At 41.1% G+C, this 20661-nt stretch overlaps 1 protein-coding gene across 1 annotated transcript; it reads left to right on the plus strand.

Annotated features, from left to right (window-relative positions):
• The first annotated feature begins 16231 nt into the window (after positions 1-16231).
• LOC118357709 (gastrin/cholecystokinin type B receptor) lies at positions 16232-17371 on the plus strand. Its single transcript, XM_035735071.1, has one exon. The coding sequence runs from the start codon at positions 16232-16234 to the stop codon at positions 17369-17371; it is 1140 nt and encodes a 379-aa protein (XP_035590964.1).
• The last annotated feature ends 3290 nt before the right edge of the window (positions 17372-20661 follow it).

The raw sequence follows: 20661 nt of genomic DNA on the forward strand, positions 1-20661 counted from the left end.
GGGTGTGTGATTAGGATTACTACGTCAGTACCTGGCCTTGCTCCTCTAACTAACCTTTTGGTAAATACTTTCCAATGTGTCAAGTAATTATCTATTTGTTTTCTCATGATTTGGTTAGGTCTAATTGTGTTGCTTTTGGCATTTGGTGTCCGTGGGATCTGTGGGGTCTGTTTGTGTTTGTGTTTGTGAACAGAACCCCAGACCAGCTTGCTTAGGGGACTCTTCTCTATGTTCTCTCTCTCTCTCTCTCTCTCTCTCTCTCTCTCGCTACTGGGATTTCCTACCTTTCAGGTGCATCTGTTTCTCCAACCACCATCCCTCCCCTCTCCTCCCTCTCCCATCCTGCACAGCAAATTATCCAGTGTTAAATTAACACTGAATGTGTGAACCTGTATAGACACTGGAAAGTGTTAAATTAACACGCTTGGTGTAAAGCTTTATTTCACAGAGTTCCTTGCATCTCAAATTGTACAGTTACCACCCATGACTGTTAGTGACAGAGACATGGTTGTTGCATTCATCTGCTTTCTCTCCTGTTGTCTTCATCAAGTGAAATCCTGAGCAAATATGTTATCATTAGAATAAAATTATATAACACAATATGTATTTCGTAAGGTCTTATTTTGAGAGCCTACACTCTAAACATAACAATTAACTCTGTTAATTGTTTGGCATGGGTCATTAGATCCTCAAAAGGTTTTACAGCTGCACCATCGAGAGCATCCTGACGGGTTGCATCTCTGACTGGTATGGCAACTGCTCAGAATCTGACTACAAGTCACCACAGAGGGTTGTGCGTACGGCCCAGTACATCACCGGGGCCAAGCTTCCTGCCATCCAGGACCTCTATACCAGGCGGTGTCAGAGGAAGGCCCTAAAAATTGTCAAAGAGTCCAGCCACCCTAGTCATAGACTGTTCTCTCTGCTACCACACGGCAAGCGGTACTGGAGCGCCATGTCTGGCTCCAAGAGGCTTCTAAACAGCTTCTAGCCCCAAGCCATAAGACTCCTGAACAGCTAATCAAATGGCTACCCAGACTATTTGCATTGTCCCTCCCCCGCCCCCCTTCTATGCTGCTGCTGCTGCTGCTGATACTCTCTGTTATTATCTATGCATAGTCACTTTAATAACTCTACCTACATGTACATATTACCACCGGTGCCCCTGCACATTGACTCTGTACCGGTACCCCCTGTATATAGCCCTGCTATTGTTTTTTTACTGCTGCTCTTTAATGATTTGTTATTCTTATCTCCTACTTTTACAACAACAACAAAAATCTAGGTATTTTCTTGAAACTGCATTGTTGGTTAAGGGCTTGTAAGTAAGCATTTCACTGTAAGGTCTACTACACCTGTTGTATTTGGCGCATGTGACAAATACAATTTGATTTGATTCAAAGTAACACTCATTGGCATAAAATAACCACAGTGTTGGTATGAATAACCAGAGTTTAACCAAAACCACGCCCTTCATAAACATATTTCTCAGCATGCTCTATTGCAAGTTGATTTTAAAAATGTTGGTCTCAATATCTATATTTTTGCATGTACATTGATTGATTAATTAATGTTATGCTTCTCAAATATAATTGACATTCATTTTCTAAACTTATCCAATATGTTACTTGTATTTATTGCACCTGTTACTGAAATAGTTGTTCCAGTTAGATGTTTAGGTAGTCTCATATTGCAGTCTTCCCAACCCTGGCAGTCAATCTGAATGCAGGTTGCAGATGATTAAAAAATTCAGAAAGTTGGATATCCCCACTCGGACTGGATTTACACATCACTTTGCAAGTCAGACACGTTGTTTGGATAACCCCACATGTTTAAAAAAAATCACTTTCCTTGTGGGTTGACCAAGCAGCTGGGTCTTTTTTAATGTAATCCCCCAAATCAAATAAACCAAATAAAATTTAATTTGTCACATACACATGGTTAGCAGATGTTAATGCGAGTGTAGCGAAATGCTTGTGCTTCTAGTTTCGACAATACAGTAATAACCAACAAGTAATCTAACCTAACAATTCCACAACTACTACCTTATACACACAAGTGTAAAGGGATAAAGAATATGTACATAAAGATATATGAATGAATGATGGTACAGAATGGCATAGGCAAGATGCAGTAGATGGTATCGAGTACAGTATATACATGTGAGATGAGTAATGTAGGGTATGTAAACATAAAAGTGGCATAGTTTAAAGTGGCTAGTGATACATGTATAACATAAAGATGGCAAGATGCAGTAGATGATAGAGTACAGTATATACATATACATATGAGATGAGTAATGTAGGGTATGTAACCATTATATTAAGTGTCATTGTTTAAAGTGGCTAGTGATACATTTTTACATCAATTTCCATAAATTCCCATTATTAAAGTGAGCTGGAGTTGAGTCAGTATGTTGGCAGCAGCCACTCAATGTTAGTGGTGGCTGTTTAACAGTCTGATAGCCTTGAGATAGAAGCTGCTTTTCAGTCTCTCGGTCCCTGCTTTGATGCACCTGTACTGACCTCGCCTTCTGGATGATAGCGGGGTGAACAGGCAGTGGCTCGGGTGGTTGTTGTCCTTGATGATCTTTATGGCCTTCCTGTGACATCGGGTGGTGTAGGGGTCCTGGAGGGCAGGTAGTTTGCCCCCGGTGATGCGTTGTGCAGACCTCACTACCCTCTGGAGAGCCTTACGGTTGTGGGCGGAGCAGTTGCCGTACCAGGTGGTGATGCAGCCCGATAGGATGCTCTCGATTGTGCATCTGTAGAAGTTTGTGAGTGCTTTTGGTGACAAGCCGAATTTCTTCAGCCTCCTGAGGTTGAAGAGGCGCTGCAGTGTGGGTGGACCAATTCAGTTTGTCCGTGATGTGTACGCCGGAGGAACTTAAAACCTACTACCCCATAGGTTATTTTCAGGAGGTGTGGCTTTTAGATAATTATTTTTGGCTGTGTGTGAGAGTAAATATCATTCCTGTTGATCATGTTAAGTTTGAACTCTGCAATTAAACATTTTCCTTTAATATTATTTCACGTTACGTAATTAAAAAATATAATTTACATATTGCAACAAAGTGGTTACTATCCCATTGGGGATATCACATTCATACACTTCTGTAAGCTTCATTAAAGCTAAGAAAGTGTCAGTGTTCAACCATAACATGGGATAACAATTCAACAGCACAGATGAATTGGAATGACATTTACTCTCAAGGCTGGCCAAAAATAACTTCCTGAAAGCCACGCCCCTACTAAGCTAAGCCTCCAGTCTTCTGATCTGACCCACTGGGTCATATCTCAATAACCCAGCATCAACAAACCAACTGTTTATTTACTTATTTTTCTACAACCCAACTAAGTCACCCAATGCCTGCAACCCAGCAGTTGGGTCACCCAAACAACCCAGTATTTTTTAGATTGAAAGCCCTCAAAATAAGGCCGTATGAAATACATATTGTATTGTGTTAGATAATCACATTTTAACAATAACATATTCATTTAGGATTGCACTTGGTGAAGTCCATAGGACTGAAAATGGATGTGTGCAACTAACAAATTCAGTCATGGGAGCTAATGTTACAATTCACTCATAAGGCAAAGCATTCTTGGAAATGTGCAAATTCAACACTGTCTATATAGGTCCACACTTTCAGTTTTATTTTAACACTGGGGAATTTACTGTGTGTCTTCCATCCTCTCCATCTTCTTCCAGAATCCTGTGTGTCTTCATCAACTTCTCTCGTTCCTTCCATTTGTCCTTGCTGTAAAAGGCACGGCTTAAGGGCTCTCTGAAAATATCTTCCTCCATGCCAAGACACAGGTTGTCCTCTATAGCCACAAAGCCTAAAGGGGAATTTGACAAGAGACACATCTCCAAGAGCTAGAGAGAAATTACTTTTCCCCTTTGAGTGAAAAAAAGCACCACTTGACTCCATAGAGCCTTGTCCTTTGTTCTAAAAATGACCTCTCTCTCAATTCAGGGCTTTATTGGCATGGCAAACATGTATTTACATTGCCAACGCAAGTGAAGTAGATAATAAACAAAAGTGAAATTAACACAATAAAAATTAACAGTAAACAGTACACTCACAAACGTTCTAAAAGAATAAAGACATTTCAAATGTTGTATTATGTGCAAATAGTTCAACTACAAAAGGGAAGATAAAAAACATACCTTTGGTTTGTATTTACAATGGTGTTTGTTCTTCACTGGTTGCCCTTTTCTTGTGGCAACAGGTCACAAATCTTGCTGTGCTAATGACACACGGGGGTTTTTCACCCAACAGATGTGGGGAGTTTATCCAAATTAGGTTTGTTTTCAAATTCTTGTGGGTCTGTGTAATCTGAGGGAAATATGTGAGTGGGTCAGTCACACTGGTCAGGTATTCTGCCACTGTGTACTCTCTGTTTAGGGCCAAATAGCATTCTAGTTTGCTCCGTTTTTTTTGTTAATTCTTTCCAATGTGACAGGTAATTCTCTTTTTGATTTCTCATGATTTGGTTGGGTCTAATTGTGTTGCTGTCTTAGGGCTCTGTGGGGTGTGTTTGTAAGCAGAGCCCCAGGACCAGCTTGCTTAAGGGGCAAGAGCCTCCAGGTACATTTTTCTGTAGGTGTTGGCTTTGTTATGGAAGGTTTGGGAATCACTTCCTGACCTCACAACCATAAAGGGCAATAGGTTATTTAACTAATTCAAGTATTTTTAGCCAGATCCTAATTGGTATGTCGAATTTTATGTTCCGTTTGATGGCATTGAAGGCCCTTCTTGCCTTGTCTCTCAGATCGTTCAGAGCTTTGTGAAAGTTACCTGTGGCGCTGATGTTTAGGCCGAGGTATGTATAGTTTTTTGTGTGTTCTAGGGCAACAGTGTCTAGATGGATTTTGTATTTGTGGTCCTGGCAACTGGACCTTTTTTGGAACACCATTATTTTTGTCTCTCTCTCTCTTTCTCATCCCCCTTCCTTCCCCTCTTCCTCCTTTCCCTCCTTTCCCTCCTTTCCCTCCGTAAATTAACCCTCCAAGTGGCTTTTTAGAGCAAGTGGAAAATGAATTAAGGTGGTTTGCATCCATGAGCGTAATTCTAACTCATCCACTTCTGTCAGAAGGAGAGAGAGAGAGAGAGAGAGAGAGAGAGAGAGAGAGAGAGAGAGAGAGAGAGAGAGAGAGAGAGAGAGAGAGAGAGAGAGAGAGAGAGAGAGAGAGAGAGAGAGAGAGAGAGAACTTTTGTTTTTGTCTGTGTATCTTTGGGAAGTAGAGGTACAAGTAAAGATTTATGAAGTAGGAAATGAAGATACCACACTTCCTGGAATATGTCTGATTCCCAGTAAACTCTAGCCTGTCCCTGGTCTACCTTCTGACAGTTAATAATGTGTGCTGAAGCTGCCTCTGTATACACACTCGCCTAGACGCCTGTATCGTTTAAGTTCTATGAAATTGAGCTGGTAAATCCTGCAGGCGACACAACAAACTCAGAAGCATGTATTAACGTTCTTGTGGAAGCTGATTTTTTAGTTCCACTGAGAGAAACTCAAGGGAAACCTGTATTTTCTCTATTAGTTGTGGAAGATTACATATAATTATTTCAGCTGGCCTGATCATGATGCAGAATTCCCATTTCATATGATGAGCCTCACATTATAACACAAGGACCTTTTATAAGAAATGTGCAATAAAAATGTCATGAATTAAAGAGTTTTTTTCGTCAGATGTTTCCAGGGAGGAGCTGGACAGATTGAAACTCATGCACAAATTCATCCCATGACAAATTGAATCCTTTCATTTCATTGTTATCCATATGTTTATTCATATATTTCATGAACTAGTAAATTCCTTTGTGTGTATGTAGGCGAGGAGGAGGCTCTTGCAAAGCTCTCCTAAGAGTCATTCTGCCTCTGACTCTCTTCACTTCTCTGAAGGGGAGGAAACCTTCTGTCCTTCCGTCTGTCTGTCCATGCATGTACCGACTCCAGGGGCAGACTGGAGACTGGCCATCTGGCATTTCGAGTAAATGCCAGATAGGCTGGTCCATATTTTGTTGCACGATAACAATTATCTTGCTGATAATGGGAGCCACAAGGAAAAAATATGCTTGTGTGGGGGCTTTGAGAAAACATTTTTGGACCGGTATGGGGCCTCAAAGAAAAAAATGGTCCGGTTTGTTAGAAATGCCAGGGCCGATTTCTAGTGCCAGTCTGCCCCTGACCCACTCCTTTACAGGAGATGAGACCCATGAGGGGCTGAGGATTAACACAGTGATTGCTGTAGGAGAGTCATAATGTTCAGTTGCGATGAGTTCCTGGGGGTTTTGAAGATGTAGCCCAAACCATTGTCAGACAGCCATTTCACTAATCTCAGTATTTAGTCGTTATTGTGTCTAGGGTTGCAAAATTCTGGGAACTTTCAATACATTTCCCAGTATTCCCGAAATCCCAGTTTGATGATTCCTGTAGTCAGGAGGGAATAAGCAGGAAATGTATCCTCCAACCAGGATTTCTGGAAAACCAGGTAATTTATTGAAAGTTCCCAGAATGTTGCTACCCTAATTGTGTAATTTTTTATTGTGGTCTTTTTGTCAAAATGTCCTCTGCTATTGTTAGAAATTGCTTAGATATACTAAAGAATAAAAGTATGTGGGTTGAATATCTGTCCTTCAGTTTCCTTTCATTCAAAACATACAATGACGACAATGTCCTCTCTCTCTCTCTCTCTCTCTCTCTCTCTCTCTCTCTCTCTCTCTCTCTCTCTCTCTCTCTCTCTCTCTCTCTCTCTCTCTCTCTCTTTCTCTCTCCCTCCTCCTCATTTCATCCCTATCACATTATGTTAACCATTAGCACCTAGCAGTAAGTACAGTACATGGGATATTCCTAATTCCTCTTTTCACACCCTCTCTCACACCTCCCCCTCTCCAGCGTAAACCAATATTGCCTGGGCTGGATGTACTGTACACATCTGTCCCCTCACGTGGAAAGAAAGGAGAGTACAGGAGAAGCAGAGGAATGGAGCGGATAAGGGCATTCTTTGAAAGTGTTTTTTGTAACAAGATATTTGAGATTTGTCATTTATATTTTCAAAACTCAAAATACTTTTCTATAGCATTTTTTTTACAGTTCACAATTTGGTGGCCTCCTTTCACCCTGCATTGGTATCAGAAGTCTGATGGCATCATGGTGTGATAAGAGCATCAGCTAAATGACCAAAATGTCAACGTAAATATGAACAATTACAAGGCACGCTGGGCATTATTCTATATCTGCCCCAAAACAAGGCCACTTGTTATTTTTAACATGTACATTTACAATTTGGTCATATAGTAGAGGCTCTTCTCCAGAGTGACTCACAGTTAGGTCATTCAACTAAGGTTGATTTAAAAAAAATAATAATTAAAAACATCACCGTCTTAGCAATTACATTTATTTTTGTTTCCGTTACTGAGAATGTTGTTGTAGTTAAGGCCTCTACTTGCAAATGTATTTTGAAAATACAAAATACTTAAAATACCTGTATTTTATCTAAATGCAATACTTAGTAAAAATATCTATTCTTTTATTTGAATCATTTGGTCTGTCAGGTATTTTGTATTTGTAACAAGATACTTTTAGATGTAGCTTTGCCCATCTTTGGTCATAACTAGGGACTGGAGTTTTTTTTCTTCTGACCATGTCACCAAACCAGTAAAAACTCCAGTTCCTGAATAAAGCTATATCAATGAGGACAGTGAGTTTTTCCTGGTCTGACATTTTAGGTGCTTATAACTCAGAAATCCTTCCATATTGTTTGCTCTGATGAAAGGTTTAGTATAAGTCTACAGACTAAACCTTTTACTATTCAACAGACCAAATCATGTGGAATGTTTTCAGAGTTTTTCAAAGAAGCGAAGCAATGAAAGGACATGGTTGGAGTTGTTGATCAGACATTCAACACAGTCCTCAAAGGTTCACCTGCGCTCTCCCTCTTTCTCTCTCTCCCTCTCTCATTTGAAATATCTTCCTCTCTCTCATGCTTTATTTTTAGCTATCTCTGTCTGAAACTGAAGACATCTTGTGGCTTCTAATCTCTATCACAGGCAGACAGTATTTGTTGTTGCTATTATTGTGAAAGTTGAAAGTTATATTGTGTCCATATTGTCTTTTAAGATTATACTGATTCAAAGAAAGTGATATTCAAAGTCTGAGTGGCATTTCACTGAACAGCAAGTGTTTGGCTATATTGAGCCCCTTGGCATTTGAAATGGAGATTTGTAATTCAGGTTGTGTCTAGAGACAGAGTTGACATAATTCTCAGTCTAGGGCTGTTAGAAACAATATTTGATTTGATTGAATAGATTCCCATGTGTTTGTAAAATCTGCAAGCCAATCATTTAAAGGGCCAATCCTTAACTGAAAGAAAAACAAAGCCATGTCCCTGCCTCTGTTGAAATAAAAAGCTGAGGGATGGACCTGGAGAAATATAACCAGTCAAATGCATAGACAGAGCTATGGATGCAAATCATGACCATCCAATATATCACAATTATAGCTCTAAGCATTTTTTGAGGGTATACAATGTTTGTTTACATTTACAAAACAAGCTTATATTTTGGGTTCTGAAGGGATAGGACAGTTGTAGGATCTTAATTTGAGCTAGTTTGCTACAGTAAATTATGTGAATTATAATTAATGGACATTTTTGTACAGGTTGATACATTTTTCAACCCGTACAAAAAAGGGAAAATCAAGTCTCATATTTCAGAGTGGAAGCCTTTTTAATCCTCAAATAGACTACAAAGTTGCATCTCCATTTTTTTTATCAACAAAGGACTGATCAAATTTAGATCCTACATCTGTATAAATTATCTTTTTCAAGAATCATATACACATACACACAGTTTATATATAAACTCAGCAAAAAAAAATGTCCTCTCACTGTCACCTGCGTTTATTTTCAGCAAACTTAACGTGTACATATTTGTATGAACATAATGAGATTGAACAACTGAGACATGAACTGAACAAGTTCCACAGACATGTGACTAACAGAAATTGAATAATGTGTCCCTGAACAAAAGGGGGGTCAAAATCAACAGTCAGTATCTGGTGTGGCCACCAGCTGCATTAAGTACTGCAGTGCATCTCCTCCTCATGGACTGCACCAGATTTGCCAGTTCTTGCTGTGTTACCTCCACTCTCCGGGCTCTTTGCTGGCCATGGCAGAACACTGACATTCTTGTCTTGCAGGAAATCACGCACAGAACGAACAGTATGTCTGGTGGCATTGTCATGCTGGAGGGTCAGGATGAGCCTGAAGAAAGGGTACCACATGAGGGAGGAGGATGTCTTCCCTGTAACGCACAGCATTGAGATGGCCTGCAATGACAACAAGCTCAGTCTGATGATGCTGTGACACATGACGGACCCTCCACCTCCAAATCGATCCCGCTCCAGAGTACAGGCCTCGGTGTAATGCTCATTCCTTCGACAACAAACGCGAATCCGACCATCACCCCTGGTGAGACAAAACCGCGACTCGTAAGTGAAGAGCGCTTTTTGCCAGTCCTGTCTGGTCCAGCGACGGTGGGTTTGTGCATATAGGTGAGGTTGTTGCCGGTGATGTCTGGTGAGGACCTGCCTTACAACAGGCCTACAAGCCCTCAGTCCAACCTCTCTCTCTCTCTGTATCGCGTACAGTCTGACTACTGATGGAGGGATTGTGCGTTCCTGGTGTAACTCGGGCAGTTGTTGTTGCCATCCTGTACCTGTCCCGCAGGTGTTATGTTCGGATGTACCGATCCTGTGCAGATGTTGTTACACGTGGTCTGCCACTGCGAGGACAAACAGCTGTCCATCCGGTCTCCCTGTAGCACTGTCTTAGGTGTTTCACCGTACGGACATTGCAATTATTGCCCTGGCTACATCTGCAGTCCTCATGCCTCCTTGCAGCATGCCTAAGGCATGTTCACACAGATGAGCAGGGACCCTGGGCATCTTTCTTTTAGTGTTTTTCAGAGTCAGTAGAAAGGCCTCTTTAGTGTCCTAAGTTTTCATAACTGTGACCTTAATTGCCTCCCGTCTGTAAGCTGTTAGTGTCTTAACGACCGTTCCACAGGTGCATGTTCATTAATTGTTTATGGTTTATTGAACAAGCATGGGAAACCGTGTTTAAACCCTTTACAATGAAGATCTGTGAAGTTATTTGGATTTTTACTAATTATCTTTGAAAGACAGTGTCCTGAAAAACAACGTTTATTTTTTTGCTGAGTTTATATACTACATATATATATATATATATATACAGTTGAAGTCAGAAGTTTACATACACCTTAACCAAATACATTTTAAGTTTTTCACAATTCCTGACATTTAATCCTAGTAAGAATTCCCTGTCTTAGGTTAGTTAGGATCACCACTTTATTTTAAGAACGTAAAATGTCAGAATAATAGAAGAGAGAATGATTTATTTCAGCTTTATTTATTTTGTCACATTCCCAGTGGGTCAGAGGTTTTTGGGTAGCCTTCCACAAGCTTCCCACAATAAGTTAGGTGCATTTTGGCCCATTCCTCCTGACAGAGCTGGTGTAATTGAGTCAGGTTTGTAGGCCTCCTTGCTCCCACACACCTTTTCAGTTCTGCCCACAAATTTTCCATAGGATTGAGGTCAGGGCTTTGTGATGGTCACTACAATACCTTGACTTTGTTGTCCTTAAGCCATTTTGCCACAACTTTGTAAGTGTGCTTGGGGGCGATGTCCATTTGGAAGACCCATTTGCGACCAAGCTTTAACTTCCTAACTGATGTCTTGAGATGTTGCTTCACTATATCCACATAAGTTTCCTGCCTCATGATGCCATCGGCTGCGTGGTCCCATGGTGTTTATACTTGTGTACTATTGTTTGTACAGATGAACGTGGTACCTTCAGGTGTTTGGAAATTGCTCCCAAGGATGAACCAGACTTGAGGAGGTCTACCATTTTTTTGCTGAGGTCTTGGCTGATTTATTAGAATTTTCCAATGATGTCAAGCAGAGGCACTGAGTTTGAAGGTAGGCCTTGAAATACATCCACAGGTACACCACCAATTGACTCATATGATGTCAATTAGCCTATCAGAATCTTCTAAAGCCATGACATCATTTTCTGGAATTTTCCAAGCTGTTTAAAGGCACAGTCAACTTAGTGTATGTAATCTTCAGACCCACTGGAATTGTGATACAGTGAATTATAAGTGAAATAATCTGTCTATTTGCAATTGTTGGAAAAATTACTTGTGTCATGCACAAAGTAGATGTCCTAACCAACTTGCTAAAACTATAGTTTGTTAACAAGAAATTTGTGGAGTGATTGAAAAATGAGTTTTAATGACTCCAACCTGAGTGTATGAGTGTATATATATACAGTACCAGTCAAAAGTTTGGACACACCTACTCCTTACACATTTTTTCTTTATTTTGACTATTTTCTACATTGCAGTATAATAGTGAAGACATCAACATGACGAAATAACACATATGGAATCAAGTAGTAACTAATAAAGTGGTAAATAAATCTAAACGTGTTTATTTTTTTTATTCTTCAAAGTAGGCACCCTTTGCCTTGATGGCAGCTTGGCACACGCTTGGCATTCTCTCAACCGGCTTCACCTGGAATTTTTTTCCAACAGTCTTGAAGGAGTTGTTGGCTGCTTTCCCTTCACTCTGCGGTCCAACTCATCACAAACGATTTCAATTGGGTTGAGGCTGGGTGATTGTGGAGGCCAGATCATCTGATGGATCACTCCATAACTCTCCTTCTTGGTCAAATAGCCCTTACACAGCCTGTAGGTGGGTTGGGGCATTGTCCTGTTGAAAAACAAATTATAGCCCCACTAAGCGCAAACCGGATGGGATGACGTATCGCTGCTGGTAGCCATGCGGTGGTAGCCATGCTGTGGTAGCCATGCAGAATGCTGTGGTAGCCATGCAATTCGACCATGAAGGCCTGATTCACGCAGTCTCCTCTGAACAGTTAATGTTGAGATGTGTCTGTTACTTGAACTCACTGAAGCATTTATTTGAGCTGCAATTTCTGAGGCTGGGAACTCTAATGAACTTAACCTCTGCAGCAGAGATAATTCTGGGTCTTCCTTTCCTGTGGTGGTCCTCATGAGAGCCAGTTTTATCATAGAACTTGATGGTTTTTGCGACTACACTTGAAGAAACATAACTTCATGTCTTAAAGTAATAATGGACTGTTATTTCTCTTTGCTTATTTGAGCTGTTCTTGCCATAAAATGGACTTGCTATTTTACCAAATAGGGCTATCTTCTGTATATCTCCCCTATCTTGTCACAACACAACTGATGGGCTCAAACGCATTAAGAAGGAAAGAAATTCCACAAATGACCTTTAAACAAGGCACACATGTTGATTTAAATGCATTCCAGGTGACTAACTTATGTTTGAGAGAATGCCAAGGCAAAGGGTGGCTACTTTGAAGAATCTCAACTATAACATATTAATTAGGACCGATTTCAAGTTTTCATAACAATTGGTAATCTGCCTTTTTGGACGCTGATTACGGCAGATTACATTGCAACTCACGAGGAAACTGCCTGGCAGGCTGACCACCCGTTATGCGAGTGCAGTGTCTTACGGACCTTGTGGCTGCAAGGAGCCAAGGTAAGTTGCTAGCTAGCATTAAACTTATCTTATAAAAAACGATCAATTTTCACATTGCCCTGTGCATACAAATTGCCATTGATAAAATGCAATTGTGTTCGTTGTCCCTAGCTTATGCCTGTCCATACCATAACCCCACCTCCACCATGGGGCACTCTGTTCACAACATTGGCATGAGCAAACCGCTCGCCCACATGACGCCATACCCATGTCTGCGGTTGTGAGGCCGGTTGGACAACTGACAAATTCTCTAAAACGACGCTGGAAGTGGCTTGTGGTAGAGAAATTAAGATTCAATTCTCTGGCAACAGCTCTGGTGGACATTCCTGCAGTCAGCATGCCAATTGCACACTCCCTCAAAACTTGAGACAGCTGTGGCATTGTGTTGTTTGACAAAACTGCACATTTTAGAGTGGCCTTTTATTGTCCCCAGCACATGGTGCACCTGTGCAATGATCACGCTTAATCAGCTTCTTGATATGCCACACCTGTCAGGTGGATGTCTTATCTTGGCAAAGGAGAAATGCTCACTAACAGGGATGTAAACAAATTTGTGCACAACATTTGAGAGGAATAAGCTTTTTGTGCGTATGGAAAATTTGTGTGATCTTTTATTTCAGCTCATGAAACATTTTGCGTTTATAGTTTTGTTCAGCGTGTAGTAACACCTCACCAGCACAGGCTGATGATGTCACAATGAGTGGGTTGACATACAGTACACACAGGGATTAAGGCCAGGTCACTAATGGTGAGTTCTATTGTGTTATTCTGACCCTCTCACATCGGCTGTCTCGTGTCAGGTCCTTCGTCATGCTAGAGTGGCATTTTTATTAACCATTCACCCACTGAAGTTGTTTTTCATTGAACAGGAATAGCCATTACAAATGCTCAAGTACAGTTCAAGCACAGGTAATTGGCCACTTAAAATTCCACTGTGTTGTGCATTTTTTTAATTATTATTGCTTTTTTGTGTGTTACGAATGTAATGGTTGCTAAGAGAGACCATGCTTTCATAATTTAAATAAACATTTCTAGGACCATTTTGAATCTGTAGAATGCCTATATGATCCAAAACAGATAAGCCAATAGTCTATATGTTGTAGGCGAACTACAGTATATACACTGGGGCAAAAAAGTATTTAGTCAGCCACCAATTGTGCAAGTTCTCTTAAAAGTATGAGAGAGGCCTGTAATTTTCATCATAGGTCCACTTCAACTATGACAGACAAAATGAGAAAAGAACAACCAGAAAATCACATTGTAGGATTTTTTATGAATTTATTTGCAAATTATGGTGGAAAATAAGTATTTGGTCAATAACAAAAGTTTCTCAATACTTTGTTATATACCCTTTGTTGGCAATGACAGAGGTCAAACGTTTTCTGTAAGTCTTCACAAGGTTTTCACACACTGTTGCTGGTATTTTGGCCGTTTCAAATGTTTATTGAAAACAGAAATACATTTACATTTACACTTGTGTCTCAAATACAACCTTACAGGTGTTGGTTAGCTAGCTAGTGAGTTTTTTTTGCCACATTAGCATAGACATGACATAAGTAAAAACATCTTATAACAAAACATGGTTTCAAGAACAAGATACAACTAGCTGAAACATGGCAGCTTCTTGTCATTGTTGCTAGCTATCTGACCATTCAGAATCATAACACATAGCCTTCTGTACCATCAAATACATGTGTATATAAGTAAATGGCCCAGTGCACATCATTTTTGTGACGTTGTCAGGCAACCCGTCTATGGGACAAGGCCCAGGTAAAATGGATACTCAATATAATCTGTGGTAACAATTGTGTGTCTATCAGATGGTGCCCAAAGATCTGAGAGACACCACAACTGTACGAAAAGCGCTAAACAAGACTCCACCACGGGTGAAAAGCGTCACACAAAGAGGACCCTTGTGGATTCTAAATGAGTAGACTGACAAGTCTTTCCGTGGCCCCACTTGCATTTGCATATAACACAATTATTTTTCTATGCTTTACAGTCATGAAAGATTAACTTGCATTGAATTGCATTAATCAAAACCTTTAGGGCAGAGTGCTGCAAGTGACATTTAAATGTCAAGATGAAAGGAGACTAGAGGAGGATTGGCGTTCTTTAACAAGTTTTAATGTCAAGTGCACAAGTACAATGAAATGCCTTTCATGCTCTAAAGCCAATAATGCAGTAATCAATATCAATGTAGTACTGAAAATAACAGGGTAGAACAAAAAACAGAAGAGGAATTAAAATAAAAATTAAGAAAAACACGAGAAAGTAAGAAGCCATATACAGGGTCAGTTCCAGGGTCAGTTCCAATACCATATTTAGAATGCAGGGATATAGGTAGATAGGTATAGGGGTAAGGTGACTAGGCATCAGGATGTATGATAAACAGAGTAGCAGCAGCGTAAATGAAGATTGTATGTGAGTGTGTGTGCATGTTATGTGTGTGTTGGAGTGTCAGTGTGTGTGAGTGTTTAGAGTCATGTGAGTGTGCATGATTGAATCTGTTGGGGCTGTATGCAATTTGGAGTGGGTCTAGGGTGACTGGGAGGATGGAGTTGAGGTGTGCAATAACCAGCTTTTCAAAACACTGAACAGGACTAATGGTTATCATTTTAAAACACGTGGAGATGACAGACTAGGACAAGATTGACAATGACTGTGAAAATACCTGCCAGCTGATCTGTGCATGCTCTGAAAATGTGACCTGGCACTTTGAGCATGGCACTGATTGTCAGAGCAAGGTTTGGGCATGAGGAGAACACAGTCTCTCGCTAACATAATCTCTATACACTTAATTAAGTAGGCCTACAGACTGGTGTTGCAGATGGCTATATATGTTTTGCCACAGCAACAGCAACCCTACTTCACACAGCACAGGTGAGAGAGAGAGAGAGAGAGAGAGAGAGAGAGAGAGAGAGAGAGAGAGAGAGAGAGAGAGATCTCATCTGCCCTCTTACACTCACTTTCCGTTCACTGATCAGATTCAGTAGCTTAAGTAAGATCAATTGATCCTGTCAAAAGAGTTAGCTGTCATCTATCCATTCCTGTCAGATGTAGGAGAGGGAACGAGGACAAAGAGGAGGCCAGGTATGAGTACGAGCGCGGGACAGTGCAGCTCCTGCTTCCTCTAGTCACACAGATAAATATGGCATTGGGCAGGGTCCGAATGAACATTCTGCGCGCGCTCCAGTCGAGTATTATCGAAGAGGACCGCACTTCGGTGGTGAAATGTGTATACTGTTTTTCTGTTAAATGCCTGGGCATTGGACTATTATGATCTCTTTCGGCAAGGCGACAACTAACTCTAGTGTAATCCCAATCTCACAACTAGAACAGGGGCGGAGCGCAGAGCATCTCTCTGGGTCTCACCTGTGTGCGTATCTGAATTGGACACTGCACACAGCGCAAACGATGTGAGAACAAGCGAGAGATGAATCTAACGAATTTTTACTCCAATTTTGGACATTCATTTTCAACAAATCTTTCACTTTTGGGACCTCAACATGAGCACAACAACTGGAGTTTACAGGAGGATAACAACCCCTACCCGGAATTGTTCTTATTTTCGGGACACGAACCGAGCACCATCGTGTTGGTGGTTATGTACTCCCTGTCCTTCCTCACGGGGCTTGGAGGGAACATTATGGCTCTCCTGGTCCTCACCCGAAAGAGGACGGGTCTGGCGGGAGTGTCGGCGACCCGCAGACTGCTGGTAAACTTGGCGGTGTGTGACATGATGGTGGTGTGTGTGTGCATGCCAGTTAACCTGGGACTCCAGGTCTACAACGCCTGGGTGTTCGGTGAGTTTCTGTGCCGCACCGTGCCGTTCGTTCAAGCGGTATCGGTGTCTGCGAGCGTCCTGAGCCTGGCTGTGATCAGTCTGAACCGCTACTACAGCGTGCACAATCCTCTCCACGCCCGTTCTTTTTTTACCGGGCGGCGGATACTGTGTATGATCTGTGTGGTGTGGAGCGTGTCGTCGGGGTTGTGCATTCCGCTCCTCTTCATGAATACCACCCAGACTCTGTCGCTGCTGGACATCACCGTCACTGTGTGTGTGGAGAGCTGGAACGAAGTCAAACTGAAACAGAGATATAGCTTCCTGCTCTTTTGCTCTCTCTACGGCTTTCCGGTGTTGTTTAACCTGGTTATAAGCGTGCTGACCGGCTGGAAGCTGTGGGGCACCGACGACAAACGGACGCAAGATTCAAATACATTTGGCGTTAAGCTATCACTGTCCCGCCTCAAAGTGCGTAAAAGGATAGCCAAGATGGTGCTGTCACTAGTTGTGCTTTTCACACTGTCCTGGCTACCTCTGTATGTAGTGGACATATGGTTAGACTTGAACATGACTGCATCTTTAAAGAATGTGGATGATGTGAACCAGGTCAACCACGAGTGGATTCTTCACGGGAGACCATTTGCGCTATGGTTGGGTCTGACCAACTCCGCTCTCAACCCGCTCTGTTATTGTTTCGTGGGGAACTTGCACAGGTCTGCGAAACGGTTCAGGAAAAGCTACCGACTGAAACTGTCGTCAGTGTGTAGTCTGTTGCCACAGCAGTCCTCCATGCCTATGGGCGGCATCTCAGTGCCCAAAGTCGTGCCATATAGCAGGGCGCAATCAGTGAATCGCAGCGCAGAGATGGGCGCATCGAGAAAGTACGCCAATTTAGGCGATACATTAACCAAGAGCAAGAGCCTGTCCTCTGTGACTGCGTGTGAGACTGTTTTCGACTGATTGACAGAGACAACTACCTGGTTACAGGGTGAAGGTCACAGTTATTTCTCCAATGGACTGGAAAGCGTTCATCATACAGTTCAAAATGAGATATTCTGTGAAAATCTGTCCCTTTTTCAACGCAACCTCCAATGCAAATGGAGATATTTGCCATAAATGCAAGGAACAGATTAGAGTGTTGCTCTTTTAAATATGACGTGTAGTGTTGTCTGTATTATGGAGTGTGTTGCCGCTTTAAAAACGGCCCATGATTCTAGGATTGTTGAAGAATCAAACGGTCAATGTAAATGTTGAGCATGTCCTATACCTAATGATTTTTTGGGACTTGGCTTCACTGAATCCAATTTCAAACAGGCTATTTGATGTTGTTTTCATCTGTACAAAATAATGTGCATCTCATTCGATTGTGCATAATAGGCTAGTTGTCTTTATATAGTGACCCAAAATGATTAATGTATACAATGTATAGACCCTGTTTAAAAACTCGAATATATTTAATTTACCCTCAAGTCCTATGAAGTAGAACTCATCCATCAACATTCAATTCCATGTCAACGAAATGAGCTGTATCCAAAACTTAAATCGTGCCAATTATAAAAACCATTATGTAGTAGTTCAATTACAAAGCTACATTGTATGACTATAATTCTGTAGTTATTTGTCCAAGTCCATTCAAATTGCTTCCATAATTGTTAAATTAGAGAATTGTAGGACCATCATATTTTATATTCCTAGTTATTATTCCAAGTCCATTTCATTTGCCTCCATAGATGGTATAGATTGATATCTCCATTCATCCTTTCTCTAGTCAAGGCTGTGACACATGTCTTTTGGCAGACGGATCGCTCCCTGCTGACTGGCACCATTATGAGTCGAGTTGGCTCCTTGGCAGGGTGGGATGGGGCCCCGCTGGTGGCCGGGACATGGAGCCTGATTTCCAGATTAAAAATGGTACTGCTGAGACGGCCCGAACCCTGATCTGTGGTCACCTACCACTGCTGACGCATGATTGGTGGTGGGTGGCCACAGAGCCCTGGCACCAAAATCAATCTCCTACCATCTGCAGTTACTGAGGCCTGATGTGTCTCCACACAACATGAAAGATCCCTGGATAAATTGTAAAAGTTTGACTTAAAAACCATTTTGGTTCTTTGAAGGTTGACGGATACACTTATAGCCCCCCCGCCACATTAAGGTGCCTCCAACCTCCTGTGAATTACTGATTGTCTGTAATGGTTTTGACAGAGACATGAGAGAGAGAAGGGATCTTAGATTACATTAACGAAGCCTTCCTTCATGGACTCTCACAACCCTTCAAGCTTCTCTACCTCAGTGTTTCTGTAAGGCTTTGATCACTCCAAGATCATTTAGCCAAGTGGGTATTTTAGTGCATGTGAGATATACCAGCATTCCGTTGAGAATTGGATTCATATATATATATATATAAAAAATCGGTAACCATTCCACATGTTGACAAAATAAAATACGCTAGACAAGGTGGGATCTTTTTGTGTCGGTAAAATGAATTACGCGAGAAATGTCGGTGGAAACGCTTTTATGTGCAAATATTGATATTATAACCATAATATCCAAGTAAACTTGGAGTCATGCGATGATGACATGTTGTGTGGTCCTCCCACTACGACTCAGGAAACCATGCAGTTTATTAGGCTACAGATGCAATAATTTATGATGAACTTCACAGGGTGGTGAAAGTGCAAGATTGATGTTCCTTTCCAATAAATATCGAGGGGCTTATTCTGGGGACATGATAATCGATGCTTGGCTGCCATTTAACAAATAATAATATAATCATCATCATTTAGGACAGGGTTTCTCAAACTCGGTCCTTGGGAACCCAAGGTGTGCACAGTTTGGTTTTTACCCTAGAACTACACAGCGGATTCAAATAATCAACTAATCATCAAGTTATGATTATTTGAATGTGCTGTGTAGTGTTAGGGAAAAACCCAAAAGGTGCACCCCCTGGGGTCCCGAGTTTGGGAAACGCTGATGTGGGCTATAGAGTCATAATACCCATAAAACCTAGCAGTCACACAAGGAAATGGTTCCATTCATTTCTCCCATAGGGGATTTCAGAAACACTTCAAATAAGGGCTGTGTTTCGTGTAGACTTACCCTGGCATGCTGTTTTAATAACAGTATAAATATATTGGACAAGGTTACTTCAATCAATATGCCTGTATTTACCCCCCCCCCTCCCTAATTAGCTGCTAATGTGGCTATCATAAAGAACTACAAATGCCATGATGATGTGGACAAGACTGCCGAAGGTAAAGGTAAGAATCTCTGGATTAACTATCTAATAGCTACATTTATTAATGAATACATTGGCTAAATGTATTTCCTGCTGAAGGTGATGTTATCTCCCAGTGTCTGTTAGAAAGCAGACTGAACTAGGTTTCCGCCTGTGCTTATAGCTGTATTCCGTTTATTTTTCCCCTATAAACTCCCTAGTCCTTGCCGATGACAAGCATATCCATAATGATGCAGCCACCACCATGCTTGCAAATATGAAGAGTGGTGGTCAAAGGATGTGTTGTGTTGGATTTGAGCGGTTTCTCTGAGCGGTTTCCTTACTCTCCCCCAACTGAGTTAGGAAGGACGCTTGTATCTTTGTAGTGACTGTGTGTATTGATACAAAGTGTAATTAATAACTTCACCAAAGTGTAATTAATAACTTCCCCATGCTCAAAGAGATATTCAATGGCAGCTTTTTTCCCACACATCTACCAGTTCTTTGTGAAGCATTGGAAAACCTCCCTGGTCTTTGTGGTTGAATCTGTGTTTGAAATTCACTGCTCAACAGGGACCTTACAGATAATTATACTGTATGTGTGGGGCACAGAGATGAGGTAGTCATTCAAAAATCATGTTGCACAGAGTGAGTTGAATACTTATTGACTCAGCTTTTAATTTTTTATTAATATGTAAAATATTCAAAAAAATAATACCACTTTGACATTATGGGGTATAGTGTGTTGGCCAGTGACACAATCTCAATTTAATACATTTTAAATTCAGTCTGTAACAAAATGTGGAAAAAGTCAAGGGGTGTGAATACTTTCTGAAGGCACTGTAAGTGATGACTAATCAATCCCTAGAGGTACCGCTATTAAAATGTCTTCTGACCTTAATGGGACTTTCTGGATAAATAAATGTTACCTACATTTTTTTAAATAAAGGCTTCCGACAACCACATTAATATTTAGACCTTTCCCCTGCAGAAGGACAGAATTTAACCATGAATATGATACATTTCTGAAGAT

Source organism: Oncorhynchus keta, chromosome 24 (assembly GCF_023373465.1).
Source record: "Oncorhynchus keta strain PuntledgeMale-10-30-2019 chromosome 24, Oket_V2, whole genome shotgun sequence".
Classification (NCBI taxonomy): domain Eukaryota; kingdom Metazoa; phylum Chordata; class Actinopteri; order Salmoniformes; family Salmonidae; genus Oncorhynchus; species Oncorhynchus keta.